This window comes from Plectropomus leopardus, chromosome 14 (genome assembly GCF_008729295.1).
Source record: "Plectropomus leopardus isolate mb chromosome 14, YSFRI_Pleo_2.0, whole genome shotgun sequence".
Lineage (NCBI taxonomy): Eukaryota > Metazoa > Chordata > Actinopteri > Perciformes > Serranidae > Plectropomus > Plectropomus leopardus.
In genome coordinates, this window is record NC_056476.1 from 20,746,190 (window position 1) to 20,769,238 (window position 23,049).

The following is a 23,049-nucleotide window of genomic DNA, read 5'->3' on the forward strand; positions in this document are numbered from 1 at the left end:
TTCTTATTCAGATTTAAAGTTTTACTTATTTGTAGACAGAACTGATCAGTGACCTGCAGGTCGTCAGCTGAAAAGGGTTGCTCTACAGTTTTTGGAAAAGGCCTGAAACTGATTATATATGTGAATGTTAGCCCTTTTCTCCTGCATATGACCTAGTTCCCTGCACCGTGATTTATACAGTTTATCTCTGAAACTTCATAACGAACCCTGGACTGACTGACTCCAAATTTTACTTTGGGGATGTGGAGTCATGTTGGCTGGACAGCTGGAGCTTTAAGGGCAGAGGGAAGAGTAGTACTAGCAAAAAAGATACCAATTACAACTGACATTTATCAGTGGAGTTTATTGCTTCCAGCCCATGGACAGTCCAACTATGAGCCTATTTCTCATTTGTCCTTTCCCTCCCATCTATGACATCATCTTTGTTCAACGATGATCCAAACATAATTTTTAAACCTTATACACAAATATTTATAAGATCAAACTCCTCTTAGTCCAAATTTGTTAGTTGTTTTAAGCAGGATGTCTATTTTAAATTACATTTTAATCTGAAAGTGAGCATTGCCAGTTTCATTTTTGGAATCTACTTAAAATGTGAACAATATCCACTTTTGTGGACAGAGCCTGTTTGTGAAAATGACTGCCCTCCCATCTTTTTGTTCAGCTGCCAGCCTGTCTTCCTTCCTGTCAACTCGCATCTGCTGCATCTGATTACCACCTCCTCGTCTTTTTTTCCTGTGTTTACTACTTCCTCATCTTTGTCTCCCAGGTTTTCAGTCAGCCCCACTTCTGACAAGGAAACAGACATTCAAAGAAGGAGTTGTCTCTGATGAGTGAGCAGCACAAAAACCTTCATGAGAAAGATACAGACACACAGGTCCCTGCATCTTTGTCTCTATCTTTTTAGTGACTGCCAGGCTGTGGTCTTCGTTTTGTCTCCAGAGACGGCGCATGTGGTTGTGAAGAGCAGCAGAACTCACTTTTCTCATTGTAACTATTCGCTCCCTCTAAGCGTATGTACAAAATATTCCCAGCAGATTTGCATCATAAACTAAACATTTACCTTGGCTTGTATTTTCAACTACAGATGCAACTTTTGCATAATCAGGTTAAACATGATTTGTCCGATTTGTGTGAATTCTGTGTGCTTCAGCGTGTGTTTGTGTGCAAATGTGGGGTCTGTGTGTTAAAATGTGTGGATGGGGCGTAGAAAGACAGATATGCCAGAATTTGTATCAAGCCCAAGTTTGTCCTAAAAAGAAATAAGTGAACAAATGTGATTTTCTCAGATAGGCCTACAGACTTCAGTGAGGCAGCAGTTTGTTTGCTTTTCAGATTTATGTTGACTTTTTAGTAACATACATATAAATGGGTAGTGAGTAGTGTAATTTAAACAAACCACAAACTGGATAGAGGATGGTTTGGTGTTGGTCTTGGCTGTTTGTGTTAATTAGACTAATTTCTGAAAATGAATGTGGTGAAAACTAGAGTACTAACAGAAAAATATCAGCCAAACATACAAACTCGCAGCCAGAGAATATAATTTTCACTCACCCACGCAGTTGTCACAGAGGCTGCAGTGGGAGGCACGTGGCGGTCTGAAGATCTTGCAGGTGAAGCAATACTTCAGCTTGACTGTCTGGCCGTTGATTACCACCTCCTTAGTCCTGGGAGGAGGCCTGTAGCCTGTACTGCCATTAGCCACATCTTGGGAAGATCAAAGAGAGAGAAAAACAAGAGAGAAACATAAAAATCTAAGTGAACACACTGTTAAAACAACACAAGTGCACAGTGTTTTCTCTGTGTTTCACACAGGCCCTAATACACTCCCATATACAGTACTATAATGTAGATGCAGCATTGATGAGACGGATGTGTTATTAATATTTCAGTGGCAAAAAAATACTATCCATTAATTTGTCAAACCTCTGGATGGGATGTACAGACTGAGAGTAAAGTGCATTAAAGGCCAGGAGAATTGGCTACAGTACAAAATCAAACATGTCCACCACACGAAAAATATACAACGATCAAATTGGTGATTAGCTTGAACAGACAGTAAGTTACAATAAATGTAATATATTGCAAGGTAAGGTTTAACAAATCCACTGGTATAAATTCAATACTGAATGATACCTTACCTTTATGATGTTTGAAACTTAGCCATACTTGGCCATATTTAATATAAAAATCCAACATCCATCATATACATGACAGAAAAGAAGGAAAAGCCCAATAAATGAATAAATTTAAATATAGCACCACTCTGTTTCTATAACAACCTCCACCTTACATATAGTATGAATTATATAGCCCAAACTACAGAGAGTAGCACTACCTATATGGAAGCTACAGGTTACCAATAGTAAGGAAATTTACAGTTGTAGTGCACTGTCCCTTGAATAAATCTCATGCTGGCTTAAACACCTAAAAACACAATCTAAAAATAATTTCATACTTGGAAGGTTTTTCTTTAACATCATAAAAAGGAATTTGTAAAAGATGCCTTTTTAGGCACTATAAAAGGTGCAGAGAAGACATTTCTTTATTCGTAAGATAAGCCAGTAGAATCCACTTGATTTTTCTGTCTTGCAATGTGTTCAAGTTGTCTGGTTTAAACTGTCTTGAGAATAAGGCTGTGGTGAAGTGAAATCTTTCCTGATCTGCAATTATCTTTAGCTCTGATAAAAGCACATGTCAGGCTATCGGTAGCTTAAAAGGCTTGAACATGGACAACCCACACAGCTCATTATATTTAATTAGCCCCACCATTTTAGCTCTTTTGTATGGGCTTTACAGATTCAGTGTCAAACTTGCCAACCAGAACCAACCTTTTGTACCACTGAACACTAAAAACTAGCCACCCTGTCTTTTCTGAAAAACATGTAGTCAGCTGCTACAGTGACTAAACTTTTAACCTACTTCGGGGAAATATGAACAAGTCTGGAATTCAACATGCACTTAAAACAACGGTCCTCAAACTATAACACAAAAAAGAAAATGGTAGCAAACTGCTCTGAATGACTTTTGGTGGAGTAGACAGCAGTGATGACAGGCTAAACGGTAAGGATGAGAGCAATGATAGTGATTTTCAAGCCATAAAAGGTAGAGCCTGTATCCTATTATTGCTCAGCTTGCTTTGAGCACTCTCACGCACCCTGAGAGTAGGAGATGGTGTGTGTAGGAAGATCATTACACAGTGGCCTGTATCCTTGCTAACAGAGTGGTATATGTGTGTCAGTGGGGAGGGGGGTTGCATAGGGACTGAGAGGCTTGTGTGGGTGTTTGACATTTCTAAAGGAGAGCAGAGGAAACGCAGCCAGTGAGTTTTGTTGTATTGAATTCGTCTCTATTGTGATCAATGCCTACAGAGCGCTCTACACTCTCCTCCATACTCCCTCTGTTCCTCTGCCCTCTCAGCAGACTCCTCTGAGGAAGACAACAGACAAGGAGAGTGTGTGAAAAATTCTGAGAACAACTTGGCTACCACAGTGTTAAACCACCAGGAGATGTCACATTGTCAATGTATTTATAGTGCAGTAAAGATTTCTGGTGATATTAGCTTTCTGTCAGGTGAAATGAAGTATGAAATGCAATTTAAATCAATAATAAATAAAAGCAGCAGCAACAGCAACACAAAGTTTGATGATCTGCCTATCAGGGTGTGTGTGTGTGTGTGTGTGTGTGTGTGTGTGTGTGTGTGTGCGTGTGCATGCCCCCCTTTTTTTTTAAAATCATTCTGTGTCCCTTCTCTAAATTCAGACATTTTTGCTGGTCTGTGAACACAGTACAGGTAGAACTCTTTATGACTTTTTTTTTCAGCAGTAGTTTGAGAAGTGAGCTGAATGAGAGGAGCAGCTGCTGCAGAGGCCAGTGAAAGCAAACTTTTAGACCCAGTGCAATGAACAATTAAGTTTTCCTTTTACTTCACCTGATGCTCTGCTGCTCCGTCTATGCCCAGAGTATGCTCTCTATATATTCTAACAGCGTCTTATAAAGTTTCCTCAAAAAAATATAAGTAGTCCTTTGGACAACATCCTTAACAGAACAAAAACTATATATATTGAACTATATTAACAAATGTATATATTTACATTTATTTACATATTAAACGCATAATTTATTAGAGGATTTATTTCATATCCAACTTTATTTATTTCCAGGCTCATCTATTTCTATATTTCATATTGATTTACATGGCACTCCATAATAAGAGCCATGACAACTAAACCAAGTGTAGGATGCTTTGAAGCATCTCTTTGAAGAGTATTCTGAGATCTCTGCAAATAATGCTGGCAGGTGGGCAAAGATGGATAATAATGCGTATTAGTCATATCATACAGACTAAGTAATTAGACACAGCTGAGTGGGGAAAAAACATCCATGCCAGCCCTTCTAGTTGTAATTCTAGTTTTTGATGGCTACCACATTTCCCATTGACAAAAAATATAACATTTAAAAATAAAAAATAAAAAATTAAAAATACAGGGGTCGTGTCCAAAAACCAGTTTCAAAATTGGTGAAAAGCAACTGCCATTGCCAGTAATACCTACATTAAATGATCAGTATTAACACAACTGTGTGTTCATATATGTCACTGTTAATAAACAATTATCATTTTAAAACAATATCTAATTTAGGCTTAATTTCTATTTGTCCGGTGTAAACACGAGAGTAGGAACAGGAGGAAGCATCCTGGATAATGTATGAAGTTTTCAATTTGGAATTAGAGGTTTTCAATCTTTTCAATTCAAGGCTCTTCTGCAGCCTCTGTATGTTAAAAAAAACAATAGTCTACTTATAGGTCTGACTCTAAATACCTGTATTTCCGTACACCGTCCTGTAAATCAACTGTGGTCACACCAAAGTACACTTTGACCAGCCCATCAACATTCACTACGCTTCTTCACGGATGCCTGCGGTAAAGTAGTGGCTTAGAGGGAAGTGTCAAAGTATCTTTTCTGCTGAACAAAGCCATTTGTACACTACCATCCAAAGCTGAGCCTTACATCAGTGTCTAGTGGGAGATCCCTCAGAGAGATAGTCCAGGCATAAGAGCTGGAGGCTAGAAAACAGGGCCAGGTAGACTAGGAAGTGAGGTAACAGAATATACATACACACACTGTACCCACTCACACCCTCATACACAAAGCTAAATGAGGATTCAATGTCAGCCAAACTGTGCTAGGCGTTGCCTGTTGAGGTATAAAGGGAAAATAACTGCTATCCTGCTGTGTGTGTGTGGAGGAGAGAAAGCTTTACCTTCACCGGTGGATAAGTGTACTTGAATACAATGATGATGGCTAACAGAGGATTTGACCTCAACCTGCCTGCCAAGATGTGGGACTAAACCCAGAGAGGCACAAGCAAGTTCTGTTCAGTCAAGCAGCTTTTTCAAGGTCTTGCACACAAAACTGCTGAGTAGAGAGAAAAGCGAGTTCAATCATACTTGAAAAAGGGTGAACATCAATCATAAAATGAAAGATCTTAAGCCCAGTTCAAATAACATGAGAGATTTACCTAATAGAAATATTAAAAGGAGAGACTAGCTCCTTCTATATAATTTGACAGTGCACAGACATAGCAGTGTAGAGTATCTGATGGTGGTGAGAAGAGCTGGTTTCACAAACAGTCTAAATGGAACATTTACCCACATTATGTCTCTAGAAAAGCCACAGTGAAAGGTTGACGGTGACTTGTCTCGTACCATTTGTGATAGAGCTCATAGCTCATACGGCACTCTCCAGTGCAAGTACAAAAGGTGTTGTGTTAAAAAAAAGACAACATTTTTGGTGAATAAAATAAATGAAATAAGGGTTATTCTCACCACGGTGGGGGGGCAAGCATTTGTTTAATTATCTGACAGAATGACCTCTACATGTATAAAGGTAATAATCCATTCTGAGCAATATAAATGACAAAGGACCAACACCACATTTAACTACATTTTCACAGGTAGTAGTCCTACCTATTTGACCTACTCCAAATATATACAACTAATAATATATATTTATTTGTATTTGACAGAATGACCTACTCCACATTTACTTCTGCATTTCTACACGTAGTAGATGAATGCAGTTAAATGCTGGTACTTAAATCGCTACGGTGACTCTAGGAGAGAGTCGCTCAAAACAAGGTATTAATTCATTCTATTTTATTGTTTTAGGATTTTTTCCATTCTACACAATAACCAAAATAATGTATATACACAAAACTTTTCCAAAACATTCTGTTAATACCAAACCATTTTCACGCCTGGAAAACAGTTTTTCTAATTTCATAACTTTTTCAGAAAATCATTACTGTAGGAACCCTGGTAACACATTCACTCCAGAGCAAAAAAAAAAAAAAAAAAGGTCCTATAATCAATTTCTCAAAAACATCAGATTTTCCCATTCACATCACTTCATGCCTCTTATTCACTGTTAAAAATGAAGTCATGCTGAGGTGCCCTTTCTTTTTTAAATAACAGCACTTCTATTTTCTTCTTTGAATGGATTATAGCAAACACTGCTATTTCTGAGACAATTCCAGTCGTGGTAATGCTGGATCAGCTGCAATTGCCAATCTACCTCATATCCAACTTTGGTCTTTTGCTGTTTGGTTCTAAGCTCAAAAATAATAATAAAGCTTATTGTATTTCAGACTTGAAATAGGAAAAGCTTTATAGCACACCAGTTTATATTGATGTCAGTCCAATTTTTCAAATGAATGACTAAGTAAGGATTAGCTGATGGCTAAATCAAGGCTAATCACTGGTTTACTAACCAAATAAGCAGCTTTTTGTGGTGAGTATTTAGTCTATAACTGTAGAGTCTGACACTACATTGCCTGTTGCTCCACTGCATGTTACATTTCTTCACAGACAGATCTATGGTATGTGGATAATCACCAAAGGTGCTTTAAAACATCAGATTAAGAAAAGCAGAGAGAAAGTGTAAGACATGCAAAGAAGTGCAGCAGTCACAAGAAAGCTAAGCCAACAGATGCACATTATAGATGATATCTGAGTAACACCTACCTAACAAATTGATATTACGTGTGTATTTTCCTGCTGTAAATATCCTCATAGAACAATTCTTTCTTCCATTGTTTTTTGATTATATGTATGCTTTATCAAATCTGTTCTGAAAATGATTGCACCATGCTGCGGGCTGAGCAGGTTGAATTTGGCTATTGACTACATCAAGTGAAAGTAACATCATTACATTTGAGGAAGTAATTTGGGAGTTGAGTAACATTAACTAGTTCAGCTTAAGTGAATTTAATTTAGCCAAGCACTTTGTCCCTGGAAATTCACTGCAGAGATATTTCCTATCTGTCCTTGCTCTGAAACAAGCCAAGAAATGTAACACCTGTCACACAGTTAAAAAACACAGAGGGAATCTTTTCAGCTATTCAAAAGGAAAATACTGACGGGGTGGCCTACTCGATTAAACCTAAGAGGTCGAGACCTGAAACTTTGCACTGTTGAGGATTTGAAATGCAGAGCTTGTTGGATGCTGTTTGAATAGACGTGCCAGTGCTTCTTCAGAGGAATTTTGGACTTTTGGTTGGTCGCTGTGCCACCTGTTTTTGATTTGGTTTGCTGCTGAGCATCATTTTTGATGTAGCCACAACACAAAACAGCAGCATTAGTGTGGGCTGACAAGTCATGCAAAACACAGCAGTGTTTCAGATGTTCTTCTAGTCCGATGTGATGCTCCACTGTTACATCCAAGTTATTGAAATGTCCCAACTTTTTACAGAACATTTCAACTATAACTGTGACCACTTCCTGTTAAATCTATAGCTATGATAATAAAAACAAGCATAGTGTTAAAATATGTGGAACAGTCTGTCTGAACTGAGGCACGCAGTAATCAGCTGACTTCCCGGCAAATCAAAGCACCAAAACTCAAAACAGATGCAGCAGCAAATCATTACTGATTCACACACTGTATAGTGTATATAAAATGAGGGGCAGGGCACCAAAGTAGATAGACAAAACTATGATCAGTAGGCAGCTGACAGTATAAACAAATCAAAAGTAAAGCCACATAATGAAAATAAAATTGCTCAAAATCTCTAAACTTTATTCTGTTCAACAACAAGGCAATCACACGCTAAATGTCCTCTTCTTCAGATTTTGTCACTGTGTGCTGAGCTGACAGAGACCTTGGCCAAGACCATGAGGGACTGGTTTAATAGTCTGGATCCAGAGACATGTGACATCTGTCTGAGTGAAGGATGACAAGTGAGGACGTGGTCAGATATTCAACGGGGCCAGAATATCTCAGAAAAGTGCAAAGAAGGACAACACACCTGCTGCTGTTGCTGCTGCAAAGACAAGTGACAGAAGTAAAACAAAATTATTACTAGGGGTACTCTTGGTCATGTGGTAGTACCTTTACTATGACCTAATCTGTCTAGGTCTGTCCCTGACTCAGTATTATGGCAGTTGAATTAGATTTGGCTGTTCAATATAAATATTCAACTATTCATTTTGTTTTCCATGCAGCGTTTTAAAGGCTGAAAGTGTGACAGCAGCATTCCCATGATACAGTAAACAAGTTCATGGAGCTAACGACAGGTCAGAAATGTGCAACATTTTTGCCATGCCACATATCAAACAAAAGCTAGAGACTGTATTGTATTAAGTTCCTGTGAGGTGGAAATTTACCACTCCTAGGCAAGATGGCTCGACTCCTCTGCGCCAAATATCCATAGCTCCCAAAGAGTAGCTTAAAAGTCAAGGCTGCTTGACTTGAAGCAGTCTCAGTCAACTGAGGTGTTTCCGACTGATGATTCGAATCCCTGACTTTCGAGGGGCAGCCCTAATCTGCTCCTTGTAAAAAACAAGTGTACACCATTCACTTTCCTGCATACACAGTATTCTTTATGCTACTGAGGTGTATTGAGATAAAATGTGTGTGTGTGTGATTGTAAGAGAGAGAGAGAGAAAGACAGAGATGGCTTAATGAAGGCATAATGGATGAAGCAAGTGAGAGTGAATGATCAGCATTTTAGGTCATTCCAGGCGAGGGTAATTACCTCACAACAACTTTGTTTTTCATAATCTCCTGGAAGACAGTTCTATTCCTGTACATTTCCACTCCTCTATCCCTGACCCTGCAGCTCTATCATCCACGCACTATCATGTCTTTATCTCAGTCTTTCATGTGCATGTCAGTGTAAGCCTGGGGACACGCCAAGAATGAAGGAAGACTAAGAGGAAATAGAAAAGAAAGTTATTTTTTCCTAAGACTCATTAAAGAGCAGAAAATGACTCTTTACAGCACACATGATCAAAAAGCAAGGATGCACTGACTGTACAATTCTGGACTAATACTGATGCTTACAATATCAGTTTAGCCAAACTGTAAAAAATAATATAACTGTGTTAAAGACATTTACTGTCCCCATGTCAACATGTCCCCTTTGTCAGTCACAATAAGAGAGGCTAGGCTGAGGTCTATGTACAAGAATTTCATAAATGTAGAAGTTGAGATGTCAAGTAGCTTCGTAATAGAGCCTCTTTCCACTGGCTGCGCACCTATTACTTATTATTCAGTCAATAACAATGAAGTCAAACATGAATGTGACCCAGGGCGGTTGGCTACACCGAGAGGGGAGAGGAGGGAGGAAGAGAGTCAGCGTAGCGATTTAAGTACCAACATGAGTTATGATTGGACTGTCACTCAAAACAAGGTATTAATTCATTCTTTACTGCAACAGGACAAACGTCTCTGCACTATGTCAAAAAGACACACAGTATATTGTCCTGGCAAGGGCAAAAGAGGCTTTAACATGAGTTAAAGAGACTGTGCTTCTGACACACCCCGTCACTGTGAGCGACCACATCTTAAAGTCACTGGTGCATTCTGGCTGATATATTTCACATTTTTAATTTCTTGAGTTGGAGGCCAACAGGAGGTCAGAATCAATACAACCCTGTGGACTGCCCTACATGATAAATTCAGATTGGTGCCAGCTTTTTGAGGTTTAGTGGCATGCAACAGTGCAGTGGTCAGCATTTATGGGATACAAATGCCAAGATGAAAATAAGTAGCCACCACTTGTGATATTCAAGACACAGCTCAAAATGAAAATAACCTTAGTTTACTCATAATAAAGCCTCACATTTGCCTCCAAAAGCAAAGCCAGACCTACAAGCAGACCTACAAGGTGTTAAAATCCAACAAGCATGTTTCGCAGTGTCTAATCGCTACACAGAGAGGAAGCTGTATCTAATGTGATTAAGCTTGATCTCGTCTTAGAGAATAGCTTGAGCTGGTGATGGGCTGCGTATTAGACTTTGGCATCTAAATTAAGTTTCTGGAATGAACACTGACAAAAGCAGCCACAATAAAACATTTCACAACAACAAACAAAGATGATAAACACAAAGTAATTAAAACACGGAGCAAGCTACAAAATTATGTGGGTTTAATTAATGGCTTTGCCCATACAAAAGGAAGTAGGAAAATCTGAACACGGAAAAAAGAAAAAACTCACTTGATAAGACAAATCCTCAATAGAACATAATATGTTTGGTTTGTAACTTTTAACATTTAGATGAGTCTATCACATTCAATTTCCCCAAATCAACATTTCATAACAATCCTAATGACTGCCTTTTCACTTGTGCTAGGATTTTTAATGTCAAACATTTATACAGACTATCATCACATAACCCAGTCAAGTATCTCTGACTGCATCAGAGACAGACAAGGGTGTCCAGCTTTTGACCCCTCAGCAAGGCTTAAGCCTCATGTTAGAAGGACACTTACATTATTAGTTTATTATGATATAATACACTTTGGCAGAGTGGAAAGAGTCAGGGTGCAATGCCAACAGTGGTAAGAACCAAACCACAAAGCAAAAGTCAAAAACAAAGCAGTGGGCCAAACTCTTAGCCCCAAAACTACAACTACCACTTTTATCCCTCACATACTAAATGGATATATTCTTGTCTTTACTTAGCATGCCTTAAACACTAGGGATCAACCTTTAATCAGCTGTGAAATTCAGCATTTTTAAGAATTATCTGATTTTTTAGTTTTTGTATTTTTTGGTCAAATAGCTGATTTAATAGAAAACTTAAATAAAGGCATTTAACAAAGTTTTGTGTTGGTGTTGTAGTGTTTGTTATTCTACATTTTGACACAGAGTTTTTCATTTTTACTGTATATTAGGCATGAGCCGTATCAGTGTGTTATTTTCTACCAGGGTATTTGGAAATCCCGACAGTGTGATTTTACATACCGTCAAAACTATGGACCCTAATCTTTCTATTAACTTCAAGTGCCCTGAAGTTTACGACCGGGCCACGCTGTTTTCTGAGCAGTGTGTTCACATTGGCAGCGTTTGTTGTTGTAACGCTGCTGCAGAGCTGCCTACTGTTATAACTACTGTATTTCCACAATACAAAGCACATATTCTGCTCATTTATGAAGCCGTGCAAGCTACTGCATTGTCAACAAAAAGGTCCACCATAAAATGCTTCACAGTAAAATACCTTGTGTCGACAACTGAAGGGGTTCTGTCGACAGAAATGTTGTCAGAGGGCTTTTGTTTTGTAACAGAAACAGAGAAGGTTTAGTAAAACAGATATATTTGTATTTCCTGATGTCTGTAATGGATAAAGACATTGAAACTGTTGTAAAAGGTGATATAGAGTCAATATGATCACCAGAAGACCATTTTCACAATCAATTTTTGTTGAAACCATGCGTGATGCGGTAAATATCGTCAGGACTGTTTCCGTAGATGTACCACAGCTGAGAAGCAGCCGAGCGATGCCTGAGTGGTGCTGCTCAGGCATGGCTGCTCTAACATGTTAACATAGGTGCCACAGAAAAAACAAAAACAGGTTCCGCGATGTGGAATATCAACCTTTTGTTGGCATCTTGTGAGTCAGTGTATTGTCTATTCAGTAGACTGACAATGGCAAGACAGCCTGTAGAACGGAGCAAACCGTCCGCTATAGGGAGGTGGTGTTAGCGTCCCGCACTGATACTGTCATACACTGTATACCCCGGTGTAATTTTAGGAAGGTATGAAGCTATGAAAAAATAGATACTGCCTAAGCTCACTGTATATCAGTTCCAAACATTGGTTATTAGTCTCTTTTTTTATTTCTAATCATCTGTATCAGAATAGACTCTGAAAAAAACATATTAGTAGACCCTAAAAACATCCACACAGATGCACCTCAGAGCACTGAACTGCCCACCTTCAAACACCCATACTGACTGCTCCTTCAGTCATGAAAAGCCTAAATGTCATTGCATCCTCTACCCATGTGCCCATCCTTCCTCCAGCAGCACAAGCTCTAAGCCTTCCAAAATCTATTTCCTCTGCTGGCCCTGAGTCTGGCTGGCAGCTTTGGAAAAACTGTGTGGCTGCCCTGACATTCACCAGCTAGCTTGGACCATATTAGGTGGAGGGAAGGAAACGGGCAGTTCTGACCATCTCTCACTCTGATTAATGCTTCAGAGAGTCTTTTGGATTTGGCATGTGGTAGCTGAACTGATGCCAGCCTGTCTAGTCCTGACATATTGGGCAGGCAGGCAGACATGCATAGACATCAAACGCGGCACACTGAAGAGAAATCAACTCTTGTCTCCATCTCATGTGGGGATAAACAACAAGCTGTGCTACCTTTCCTGACCTCACACTCTGTACCCTGGCCCTTTATAGATGCACACGGTATTTCTGCTGCATTAGGAGTGCACTGCAGGGTGACAAGAGAATGCGGAGGACATATACAGTGTCAAGGTTTCATATGACGCAAACATATTATATTTGATTTTTTTTTTTTTTAAGGTAGGCTATACTTCAGACCACCCACTCTAACCTCTTTTTCACAGACATCTGGCAGACAGCAGATACCTGCTCACAAAGACAGCGGAAGCCTGACTATCAGTTTTCCCTTCTAGAGTACAGAGAGCAGGAGAGACCTTGATGTCTCATATTGTACAGACATTAGGTACCAGGTTGTTTAGTCAACAGATCAATGGGAGGTTTCGAACTTGAGCCTTGTAGCACTTGTGTGACTAAAACATCATCATCTATTTATGTGGCTGCTGCTGAATGGCAAAACTTATTTTGGAACTGGTGGCTGAGGGATTTAGGGGTATTTGTTTATATTAAAAAAGCTATATGCGTTCATACCTATGCACGATGTGCATGCAAAATATAATTACAATACAATTAAATAGAAGTAGTTCTAATTCTGTTTATTATTATTATTATTATTATTATTTTCATGTTTTGTTTTGTGTTGTATTTGAAGCTTTTTTGTATTTTTCAACTTTTTTCCCCTTTTCTACTGTGATCAGTAACTTCAGTGCAACTATTTCATATAATTTCTTAAAATACATATTTATTTAAGGTAGCTGTTCATTTGTGACCCTAAATAATGATAACTTCTAATTTATTATGATTTTGTATGTATAATTTTACTTGAGACAAATGTTTGATGGTTATGTGAACTAAAAGAGAACGAGTGCTATAAACTAAATTGCAAATAAAAAAGTATCAGTTAAAAAAATAGGAAACAAAGCTTGAAATGATAAAGAGTCATTACAGTAAAACAGCACTGACATGCAACAAAGTTACACTTGCACGCTAAGCCTGTCGGCTGCTTCTTTATCAGCACTGTCTCCACAGATACATAAGGCCATGTTAGTTTAAAAGCAAAAAAGTTGTGAGTGAAAAAATGGACTAGTGTTGTCTCAGTCAGAAGAGCAAAAACTGGGCTGTAGTTTTTTTAATTGCAATTGCAATGTCGACTTGCGTGATAAACACATCACAAAAGACTACGATGTTGCACTCGATTTTTCGCACTAGTTGAAAGAGTATCAGTAGAAAACTACACTTAAAAACGTAACTATAAACATTTTTTTTTATTGGTGCTAATTGAGTACACTGCGTACATTTCTATCTATATGTGTTCACTTACGTAATATTGTCATTGCAACATTCAGAAATGCTCAGTGCGTATCACACATTTTCCTCGTATCATGCAGCACAAAAAGAAGCTTCTAGGAATGAGTGAGGGCGAGAAATGTAAACCACTTGCAAGCATGTTCTGTTCACACACACACACACACACACACACAACATGAATAAGTAAGACTGTTAGCAGCAGCGAAAGCAAATATTCTCAACAATTGTGCAGCTCAGAAATGCATTTTCATCACTGCTGCAGCACAAACTGGCACAGAGAAAACACAAGTGGTAAAAAGAATGTAAGAAAGTGAGGAAGAGAGACATGGAAAGAGACAAGCATAAGTGTTTCCTCTTTGAAGACATTGTGAGGCTAGTTGGTGTTTGGGATGAGGTTGGATGATGAGGCTAAGAGCTAACAGATGTGCTACTAATGTCTTGCATGTCAAGCTGCCACGCCAACGGCTTGAACCAAACAGTGCTGCACGGCACAGGTCCAGACTAAGAAACCAAAGAAGTTCGTTTAAACAGAAAGACACAGCAATAGGAGGTGTATGCAGAGATACTACACCACAAACACAGACAGAAAGAAAAACAGGAAGAAAGAGCAAGAATGTAATAACCAACTGTAAGAGTAAAATGTGTCTGTACTTTTTTTACTAGTTGTGGGAAAATGCAGTGACCTTCAACAGTAGCTTAAATCTAACATTCCTTGCTGAAGGATACAAACCATCTTAAGTATTTATGTGTGTGTTTGTGAGTGTATAAAATGCTTGTGCTATTACAAGCCAGGTTCTTTCAAATGGAAGATAATGGGACCCATAATGGCACCAACACTAAAGCAGTCTATTAGTCTACTGGCAGCCACGGTATTGGATGTGGATGTTTCAGGGACAGATGCCGAAGGGCAGTGCAACACGAGCTATTATGCAATTGACACAAGTTAACCTAATGAATCTAAACATGCATCTAAACCCTTTCTTTGACCGTCTGAATGCATGTGCTGGTGACGCCTTAGGCTCCAGAGCAAAGCTGTTTCAAGTCCCTGCAAACATCCATCTCAGCTGCTGAAAAAAAATATTACAATAACCACTGTGAATGAAAGCTACAAAAATATAAACCATGTTGTAAATAAAAACAACAGAATTTCCATTAGGTGAGGTCTAATTTGTTATAAGTGCATTCAGCTACAGGCAACCAACAGCATGACAACAATCCTTTGTGAACAAGAAATTCAAGTTTAGAAACAGCCAATTGCTATGTTTGAAAATGCACAGCACAAAAGCCGACTGGGATGAAATGATGGTGGAGAGGGGTGCAGAGTGTGGTATTTGGGTCAACATTGTTCAAATTTTCAGCCTTTAATTTGTTTATCCTCTGATAAAAAAAATACTTGCCAATATAGCATGGTACTTTCAGCACAGTGCTGTTTCAGCCCACTGCTCCGAGCTCTCTGTACTTTACCTTCGCTCCAAAAGCTTTTAAGTCTCCTAATGAGATTAATTAAGCCAGTCCAGAGTTTGTTTAATGAGGCCCCAGTGGCCTGAGGCACGGAAAGGACCATCGCTGGGAAATAGAAGCATCACATTACAAATAAAAAGGGCCAAAACTTTAAAAGGGGTGGGGTCAGAAAAGGAGGTTTAAAAAGTTAAACCTTTGAGTAAAGTGGTGATAATCCATTTAGCTACAGGGCAGCAGGACACTTTTGGAGACTGGGATTCAGTCCTGCAATTTACTGAACTGGCATCATTTCCAGTGTAAATTCCAGTCTGAAGTGCCCTTGATTGTCTCCTTACCTCCTCTGAAAGAGGATTACTTTTACAGTCACAAATTCAATCATGATAGCTGCATTTATGTGCACCTCATACAATTTGCGAATAGGTGCATTATTTTTTTCACTGTTGTTTTAGCTGTATTCGTTGTTTTATTAGTAACTTATTAGACTATTCTATCTGTTTGATTATTTGCCTGTACCCAATAAGTTATTATATCCACACTACTGATGATTAGTTATCAAAAATCTCATTGTGTAAATATTTTGTGAAAGCACCAATAGTCAATCCTATACAGTGCAAAACTGCTAGATGTTTTTTGGTTTAAAACAATATATATTTTATTGTCTCAATATTGCCCAGCCCTAGTCCATTATCCATGCTATCATATATAATGCCAATTAAGAGAACGGTTAAAAAAAGGAATCTGCGAATGGCCATTTGACAAAAATCAGTTTCAATTTTTTGAAGATACCAGTTATGAAATCACTCAGCATGGGCTGCATCCAGATACTAAGTTTCTTGCATTAGTTCCTTTAATTTAAAATATATAACTGATTTCTCTTTATATGATGTAATAAAGTGCAAACAGTGAGGCAACTATGAATCCCATGAACAGACTGACTCCACATCACAAACTGTTGTCTCAGCTGTTTCTGACTCATGGCGAGCTACAGTCAGTGCTGTGATGCAGGTAATTCACTTACACCATATCAAGTGGTTCCTAATGCACCAACAGTTTTACCTTTCACATCACAAATTAGATTCAGAAGTTATCCAGATGAAATTTGTGAGTCAGGTTTTACATCAGACCAGGACCTTTGGAGAAGTTTAAGTGAAATAAACAGATCAAAAGCCATTGGGTCAAAGTAGCACCAATGCTTTACCTCCACCTCAATGCAGAGTGCCAGTAAAAACGTTGGAAGCTTGATCCGCATTTCTTTGGCTAAACAAACTCCAGACACATAAGCAAAATAATCTGGCGTTCTTTACAGGAGGTTGTAAAGGCACACTCTAGCTCCCATGGATCAGTACCATGCAGAGAGGCTTGCTCGAAAACAAATACAGTATCTAAGATAAAAAGGTAACCGCGGGCTCAGACAGAGAGCAAGAGCCTGGAGATACAAAATACAATAACTGAACATAGAGGGTGAAAGCGTAAACGGGTGATAAGAAAATACAGAAACAGTAAGAAAATGGGATGAGCACAAAAATGTAGATGCAAAGAAATGTAAATAATGACCTGTTATTCATACCTAAAATAATTTAATTAGAGAGTCTTACCTATCTGCCTCTCCAGGTCAGCTGCTTCATCTGGGGTGGCCCTGGGCAACACCCCTGGGTCACTGAAGCTGGTTCTCAGGAGTGTTCCCAATACAAACAGAAACAGCACACCTCCTATGACTGGGATGACTGGGGTCAACTGCAGCGCCAGGAACGGACAACTGGTAGGACAGGGAGAGATTTAAAGAGAAAGAGAATTAAGCAAATAGTAGACAAGAGACCATGGTCCTGCCTGACCAGTATTTCTCAGCTATGTAGTAAATACCTAAAAGTTCAAATAGTATTTTTAGAAGATTACTGAACAAACAACAGCTGATGGCCTGAGGGGTATGTGTCTGTCTGCCCAAATACAACCTGCTCTTCTTAGGGTAAATATTTGTATGAAACTAGTCTGTGCAAAACAACTGAGAAAAACTGATCTCTACTGGTAGTCGAGAGAAAGCCATGAAGTTTAGGCAGTGTTAGTACCTGTGAATTTTTGCTTAATAAACAGTAGATGGATATACACATGGGTGCACATGTAAGGTCCCTTATGTTGTAATCTGTTTATTGAGACATTTTGGCATAATCCAATTAAACATCCAACAGCGCAGGTGCTTATTACAGTAATCACATTTAGTCCCACAGAGGTGGGGCACAGGCTGCCGCATTCCATTTCATTTGTCAGTCTCTGGTCTATTGGATTGAGTTTGGGGTAAGCAAATGGAGCCACTCCACACAAGGGAAACTAAACGAACATGGGGTGACCATATGTTTACAGGGATGCTGTTGAGGAATGCAAATGAGTACTGCAAGGTTCACAGTAACGATCTCTTTTTAATTTATTAAAATAAAAGGGCCACATGAAAAAAGGCTGAGTTCATCAAACTTTAAGTATTTATCCTTTTTTTTTGTTTGAAAATACATCTACAACACTGACTTCTGCAAAAAGACTTTTATTAGAATATATTTTAGAGCAAATAAAAAAAATCGGAATACTTTACACTGGCTTTTTTTGCTGGTATTGGTTATTGCATTTATGACATTATTGAGTCTTGCAGGAGGAGAGGCACCATATGTTGCTAAATTACACTTAACAATAAACCTTAAAGGTGAAGCTGTTTTTAATAAAATCATTTAATTTGTATAGCACTTTCTAGCTTAGGACACTAATCGCTGTAATTAAGTGACACAGGTCAACCATTGTGGTGACTTTGTCAGCCTTAAAGTCATTCAACATCTTTTTCTTTTCTTCACACAAATGTCACACTGTACAGTCCTGCTCTAAGGGCGAAATGTATGATAGGTTGCTGATGGACACAATATCACTAGCCCACTATCCAAACAGCCTTCAGATGGTATCACATTGGGAGGGCAGTCACATCCGCTGATCTATGCCAACAGCAGTTATTCTGATAAACCAAGCCAAACTATATTTAGGCTTGCCATGTTGGGTTCCATCAACGTTGGCGGATAGGGAGGATGTAAATGTGGACCTGGAGCATTTACTTTGCTGATCTGTGCTAATTGGGGTTTGAACATCTGATGCTGTTTTCACCTTAACTGTTGGAGATGACTGCCCTTCAGGTGGGGGAAAAAAGGTCAGCCAACACATCGTACCCAAGCAAACAGTAAAAAGGCTCACTAATCTGTAAGTGGCTGGCATTATGTCATATTCTCAAGTGCTTTCAGTTGAAGCTTGCTCGTACACTGTAGAACCCAGTTCACTTGATTTTTTGTAACAAAAAAAGGCAAAATTTGAATCAAACGGAAGTAATACTTAAGCTGTTTTAAAGAATAGTAACGCTGTGACAAACACATTGTCTACAACTCGTGCCATTACCCAATCTAAATGGACACATGCCGGTCCTGCTGCTTCTCTACATCTGGAGTGAGACTGAACTAAGCAAAAAAACACTAGGTTGTCTGGGACATCAGCAGGAGGCTGCAGGCAGGACAACACTGTGCAGCACAAACATTCCTCCAACTAAAACTCGCCTGGAGGTTCCCAAGGTCATTGTACTGAACACTGACTGTGTCAATGTACAATATACACAACTTATGTCTGGCACTTGCTAACAGAGCGTCCGTTTTACAGCCCTCTGTGATTTGTGATTTTTCCCCCAGCCTCAGTCTTCCAAACTGGTGGTGGAGACACGTCATCCAGCACTGTGTCCCGAGATTGTAATCCACTACAGAACATATTCCCATCTCTGGCTGAGGCAGGGCTACAGACCATCTTTGGTCTTGTAATCTTCCAAATCTTGCTGTCTTTGTTTAGATAGAAAGCAGCTCTGGTGCTCCTGCAAATCAAAAATACTGTATGTGCCAGTTGCATATATCCCTTGGGTTACTATTTTGTCTGCAAACTCATGCGTATCACACAGCAGACATGAGTACACAACCAAGTAAGTATTAGCCTGTATTATCTCATATTGTTACTTTTGTAAATTACTACTGCAACTGTATTGTTTTGGTAATGTAGGTTATTCAAAAACATAGCAGAAGTCTTCAACAGATATCTTCAAGACTAGGGATGAGATGAGGGATATGCTTATATGCTTGATTCAATATTATCATGATAGCTGATTGGCAATATGATATGTTTTGCATTTTTGACATATTGTAATTCTTAACGTATTATGATTCCACCATGGGGAAATGTTGAATCGTACACATCTAGTGACTGTATATCACGAAGTATAACTCTAGAAACAATGCACACCATATGTCAGTCAGTTTTTCATTTCAGCAGCATATATTGAACAGTAAAGTGGTAAATAAAGTTTATTTATTTATCTATTAAGTGTTTTTGTGGTCTAATTTTCAACAACTTAATTCCTGTGAAGCTCTTTGTGACCATGCTCTGTGAAAGGTGCCACGTTAAAAATAGTTTTTGCTTACTTGCTAAAATGTACGTTACATGCACAAAAGAATAACTCAAATTGTTTTCTGTATTTTTTAAGTATACTTTTACATATAGCTGTCACTGCTCATCAAGGTTGCATTTTTTCCCATACATTAATTTATTTGTGGTAGCTGCCACAACATAAGCATATACCACCACTTACAGACTTGAACATTTTGTTTTTGTTCTTATTTACTATTTAATATGGGTAAAATTTCCTATTTTATTATAGAGCTGCACTCAGCGCATTGCTTCGCTTAGCCCCTCCTCACCCCAGTCTTGCTCTCTCTCTGTTTATCAAATCATAAATGAGACAAGAATTAACCAGCCAGCACACCCCACCGTCGCGCCCACTCTTCTGCTTTGTTGGTCTTGAAATAGATATGAGATCATGTTACTAATTACAAGAATAAAAGCATCAACTTCTTTCCACCTATGCATTTGTATTATATTCGATCAAGCATGAAAAAATTGATTAAAAACTGTAATAAATAGATAAAGAAGATACAATAATTAGGTTAATTGTTTCTTCCCCACCTCTCTTCAATACTGTTTAATAATCCTTGTTAAAGGAAGGCATTTTGATCCATTCTGAACGCATTTGACAACAATATTAAAAAAATTCTCTATGTCACATCCTGCTTTTTTAAACCTCATTAATACTATTTGTCTAGACAACAGAACTGAGCATCACATCGCACAATCACCACTTCATGATAGGCTTGCATTAACTTTAGCGACTCTATAGCTATAGCTATCAATATTGTCTCAGAGTGTATCGTAAAGAGCAACAGTCAACTGAGATATACCCTGAAAAGAGCTGGTAAAAATAAAATGACTGAGCGAATTATATCTTCTTGCTCTACTGCCACAGAAGGAGCAAAACCTATGTTTTCAGAAAGACCAGTTTACTTCAGCTGCCAGAAAGGAAACAAATAACAAGAGAATGCCAGCAGATTTCTGACCACTTAGGCAGTGCTGAGAGGACAATTCCTTTAGAAATGCTGAAAAGAGATGACTACTCCAGTCATGCAGGGAAAGAATTCAGTTCTTTGTTTCCTGTCTGGAGGGTTAAGTGCATGAAAAATGTATCATCATCATTGCATAGCAAACAAAACCCACCCCAGCTGTTAGGTAAACAAAAATATCCACACTAAAGCCTGTTTCCCCACCCGTTCTTTTACTGTTTTTTAATGTTGTTATGATTGTGAAGATTTCTTTTCTTTTTATTTGTGTACATTTTCTGATGGCCAAAATATCCGTAACATTCCTCTCCACACACCAGTGGTAAAAAAAAAAAGGCACAAAGTAATCAACGTCTATGGCGCAAACATGTTTGATTTTCTGTCAATACGAAGAATTATTGTTTTTTCATTGTTGTATTAATTCAAATAAATTAGAGCTGGCAGCAGGTTCATTTTAGAAATTAAGAATCATTTTTCATAATTAATAAAATCAGGGAAACATTGGTGGAGCTTTCATAAAAAGAGAGACAGGAGACACACATGGTTACCATGTATTTTTCCTAGCATCTCAGAACAAGTGATGGTAAAACCCACACAGTGAAACTCGGCTGCTACATGTCAGCCCTTCCAAAACGGCTGTCTGTTAGGAAAAGACCTGCCTAACTGTTTCTAACAACCACTGTGTACAAGTCTGCATATTAGTATTAGCCGTCTGTCTGCATCTGCCCCCGGAAAGCAGAAAATTTTGAAGTCTGATGTCATTACCCGGCATCTATTCATCTACCCATTCAATCTGTCCTCTATTTTGTCTGATTGGTCACACATCACATTAATGAATCCACCAATTAGGGGCACTAATGGGAAATCACTGCAGCTGTAAAAGGCTTGGCAGGACTCGAGTGAGGGTGCTACATCTGTAACAATTAACCCAAAGCCAAGATTTGAATGATTTTAAGGCAGTCAGTGAGAAAATGAAGCCCTACGCATATGCCAAATATATGCAAAGGTCATTTAGGGTTACATGTCCACAGAATCGAGTCAATGACCTGCATGTTCTCTTTTCCTGTAGGGAAAACCAAAAATGCATGAAAACATTACATTTCTAAACTTGTCATGTGGCAAACTGTGATGGCAATGGCTGAGAGAGCAGCACAAACCGCTGCCTCTGTCCTCAGAAGCCGTGTCTCAATGTGTCGGACATCGGGAACATAATGAAAAGGCAGTCATGTGTGATAGAAAGTGACAGGTCAGTAGAAACGGGCAGAGATTAAACACTGGAGCCATTAGAGAGGGAGGATAGATGCCACATAAAGCCTGCCTCTTCTATTGACATGGATCAATAGAGATACGTGGACGAGCTGCAGGTAGGCAACATTTTGCCTGGTTTAAGATCCCCCTGAAGACAATGTCCCGGGAATCAATTTTTATCAGTCACTGAACATGAGTGGTGAGGACAATGAGCAATTTCAGAATCCCTCTCTCCTTTTAATGGGAAGAGTGGATATTGACAAGAAACCGGACATTCCCAAAGTAAGATCTTCATTTTATTTTTATTTATATACCAAATCTTATCTTTAACTGGGACTTTAAGGGCTTTGTTGCCATGGAGACGGACAGTATCCAATGTCAGACATGGTAAATTTTTGAAAGGGAATGTGGTTACCCTGGAAACAGCCACATGAGTGAGCTGATGCCTCCAAGGAAGAAGAAAGAAACAAAGACATTCAGCGAGATAGAGACGGCATGATGACATTCATTACAATCCTTTTAAATGTCTCAGCAAACAATATGGTTGATGAGGATTAAAATGGAATTATTGCTGGTTTTATTACAGAATCGATGGAAAGATGTCACTGGGTACTGTCCACAGACATAATCTTAAATGAGGACTAAGGTGATCGAGATATCTTTGTATATTTCTTTGCTTTTTGCATATTTTTTACAGTTGGTAATTTTCAATCTCAAAGACAGTAACTTTGTAGGCTGGGATTAGAGCTGAGACGACAACCACATCAAGACTTTTTTTAGGCAGTGTTTTTACTTTATTAAAACAGTAGTTACTTAATAAATTAACTTAATTGCAACTTTTGTCCATAGCATTTAATAATTTGTATTTTAGTATAAAGTAGTTTAGAGAAAAATTCTTAATACTGAGATATATATGTTGTGTTGTGTTAGCACATAAATAACGGAATATTATTTG

At 38.6% G+C, this 23,049-nt stretch overlaps 1 protein-coding gene across 4 annotated transcripts in view; it reads right to left on the bottom strand.

Annotated features, from left to right (window-relative positions):
* The window catches only part of LOC121953391 (palmitoyltransferase ZDHHC14-like), a 66,183-nt gene that overhangs the window by 26,591 nt on the left and 16,543 nt on the right, over positions 1-23,049 (bottom strand). For all 4 annotated transcript variants that reach the window (XM_042500455.1, XM_042500454.1, XM_042500457.1 and 1 more), the window contains exons 3-4: positions 16,995-17,155; positions 1,555-1,707 (exon numbers count right to left, since the gene is read on the bottom strand). In XM_042500455.1, the coding sequence (XP_042356389.1) occupies positions 1,555-1,707; positions 16,995-17,155 (314 nt within the window). The remainder of the gene's footprint in view (positions 1-1,554; positions 1,708-16,994; positions 17,156-23,049) is intronic.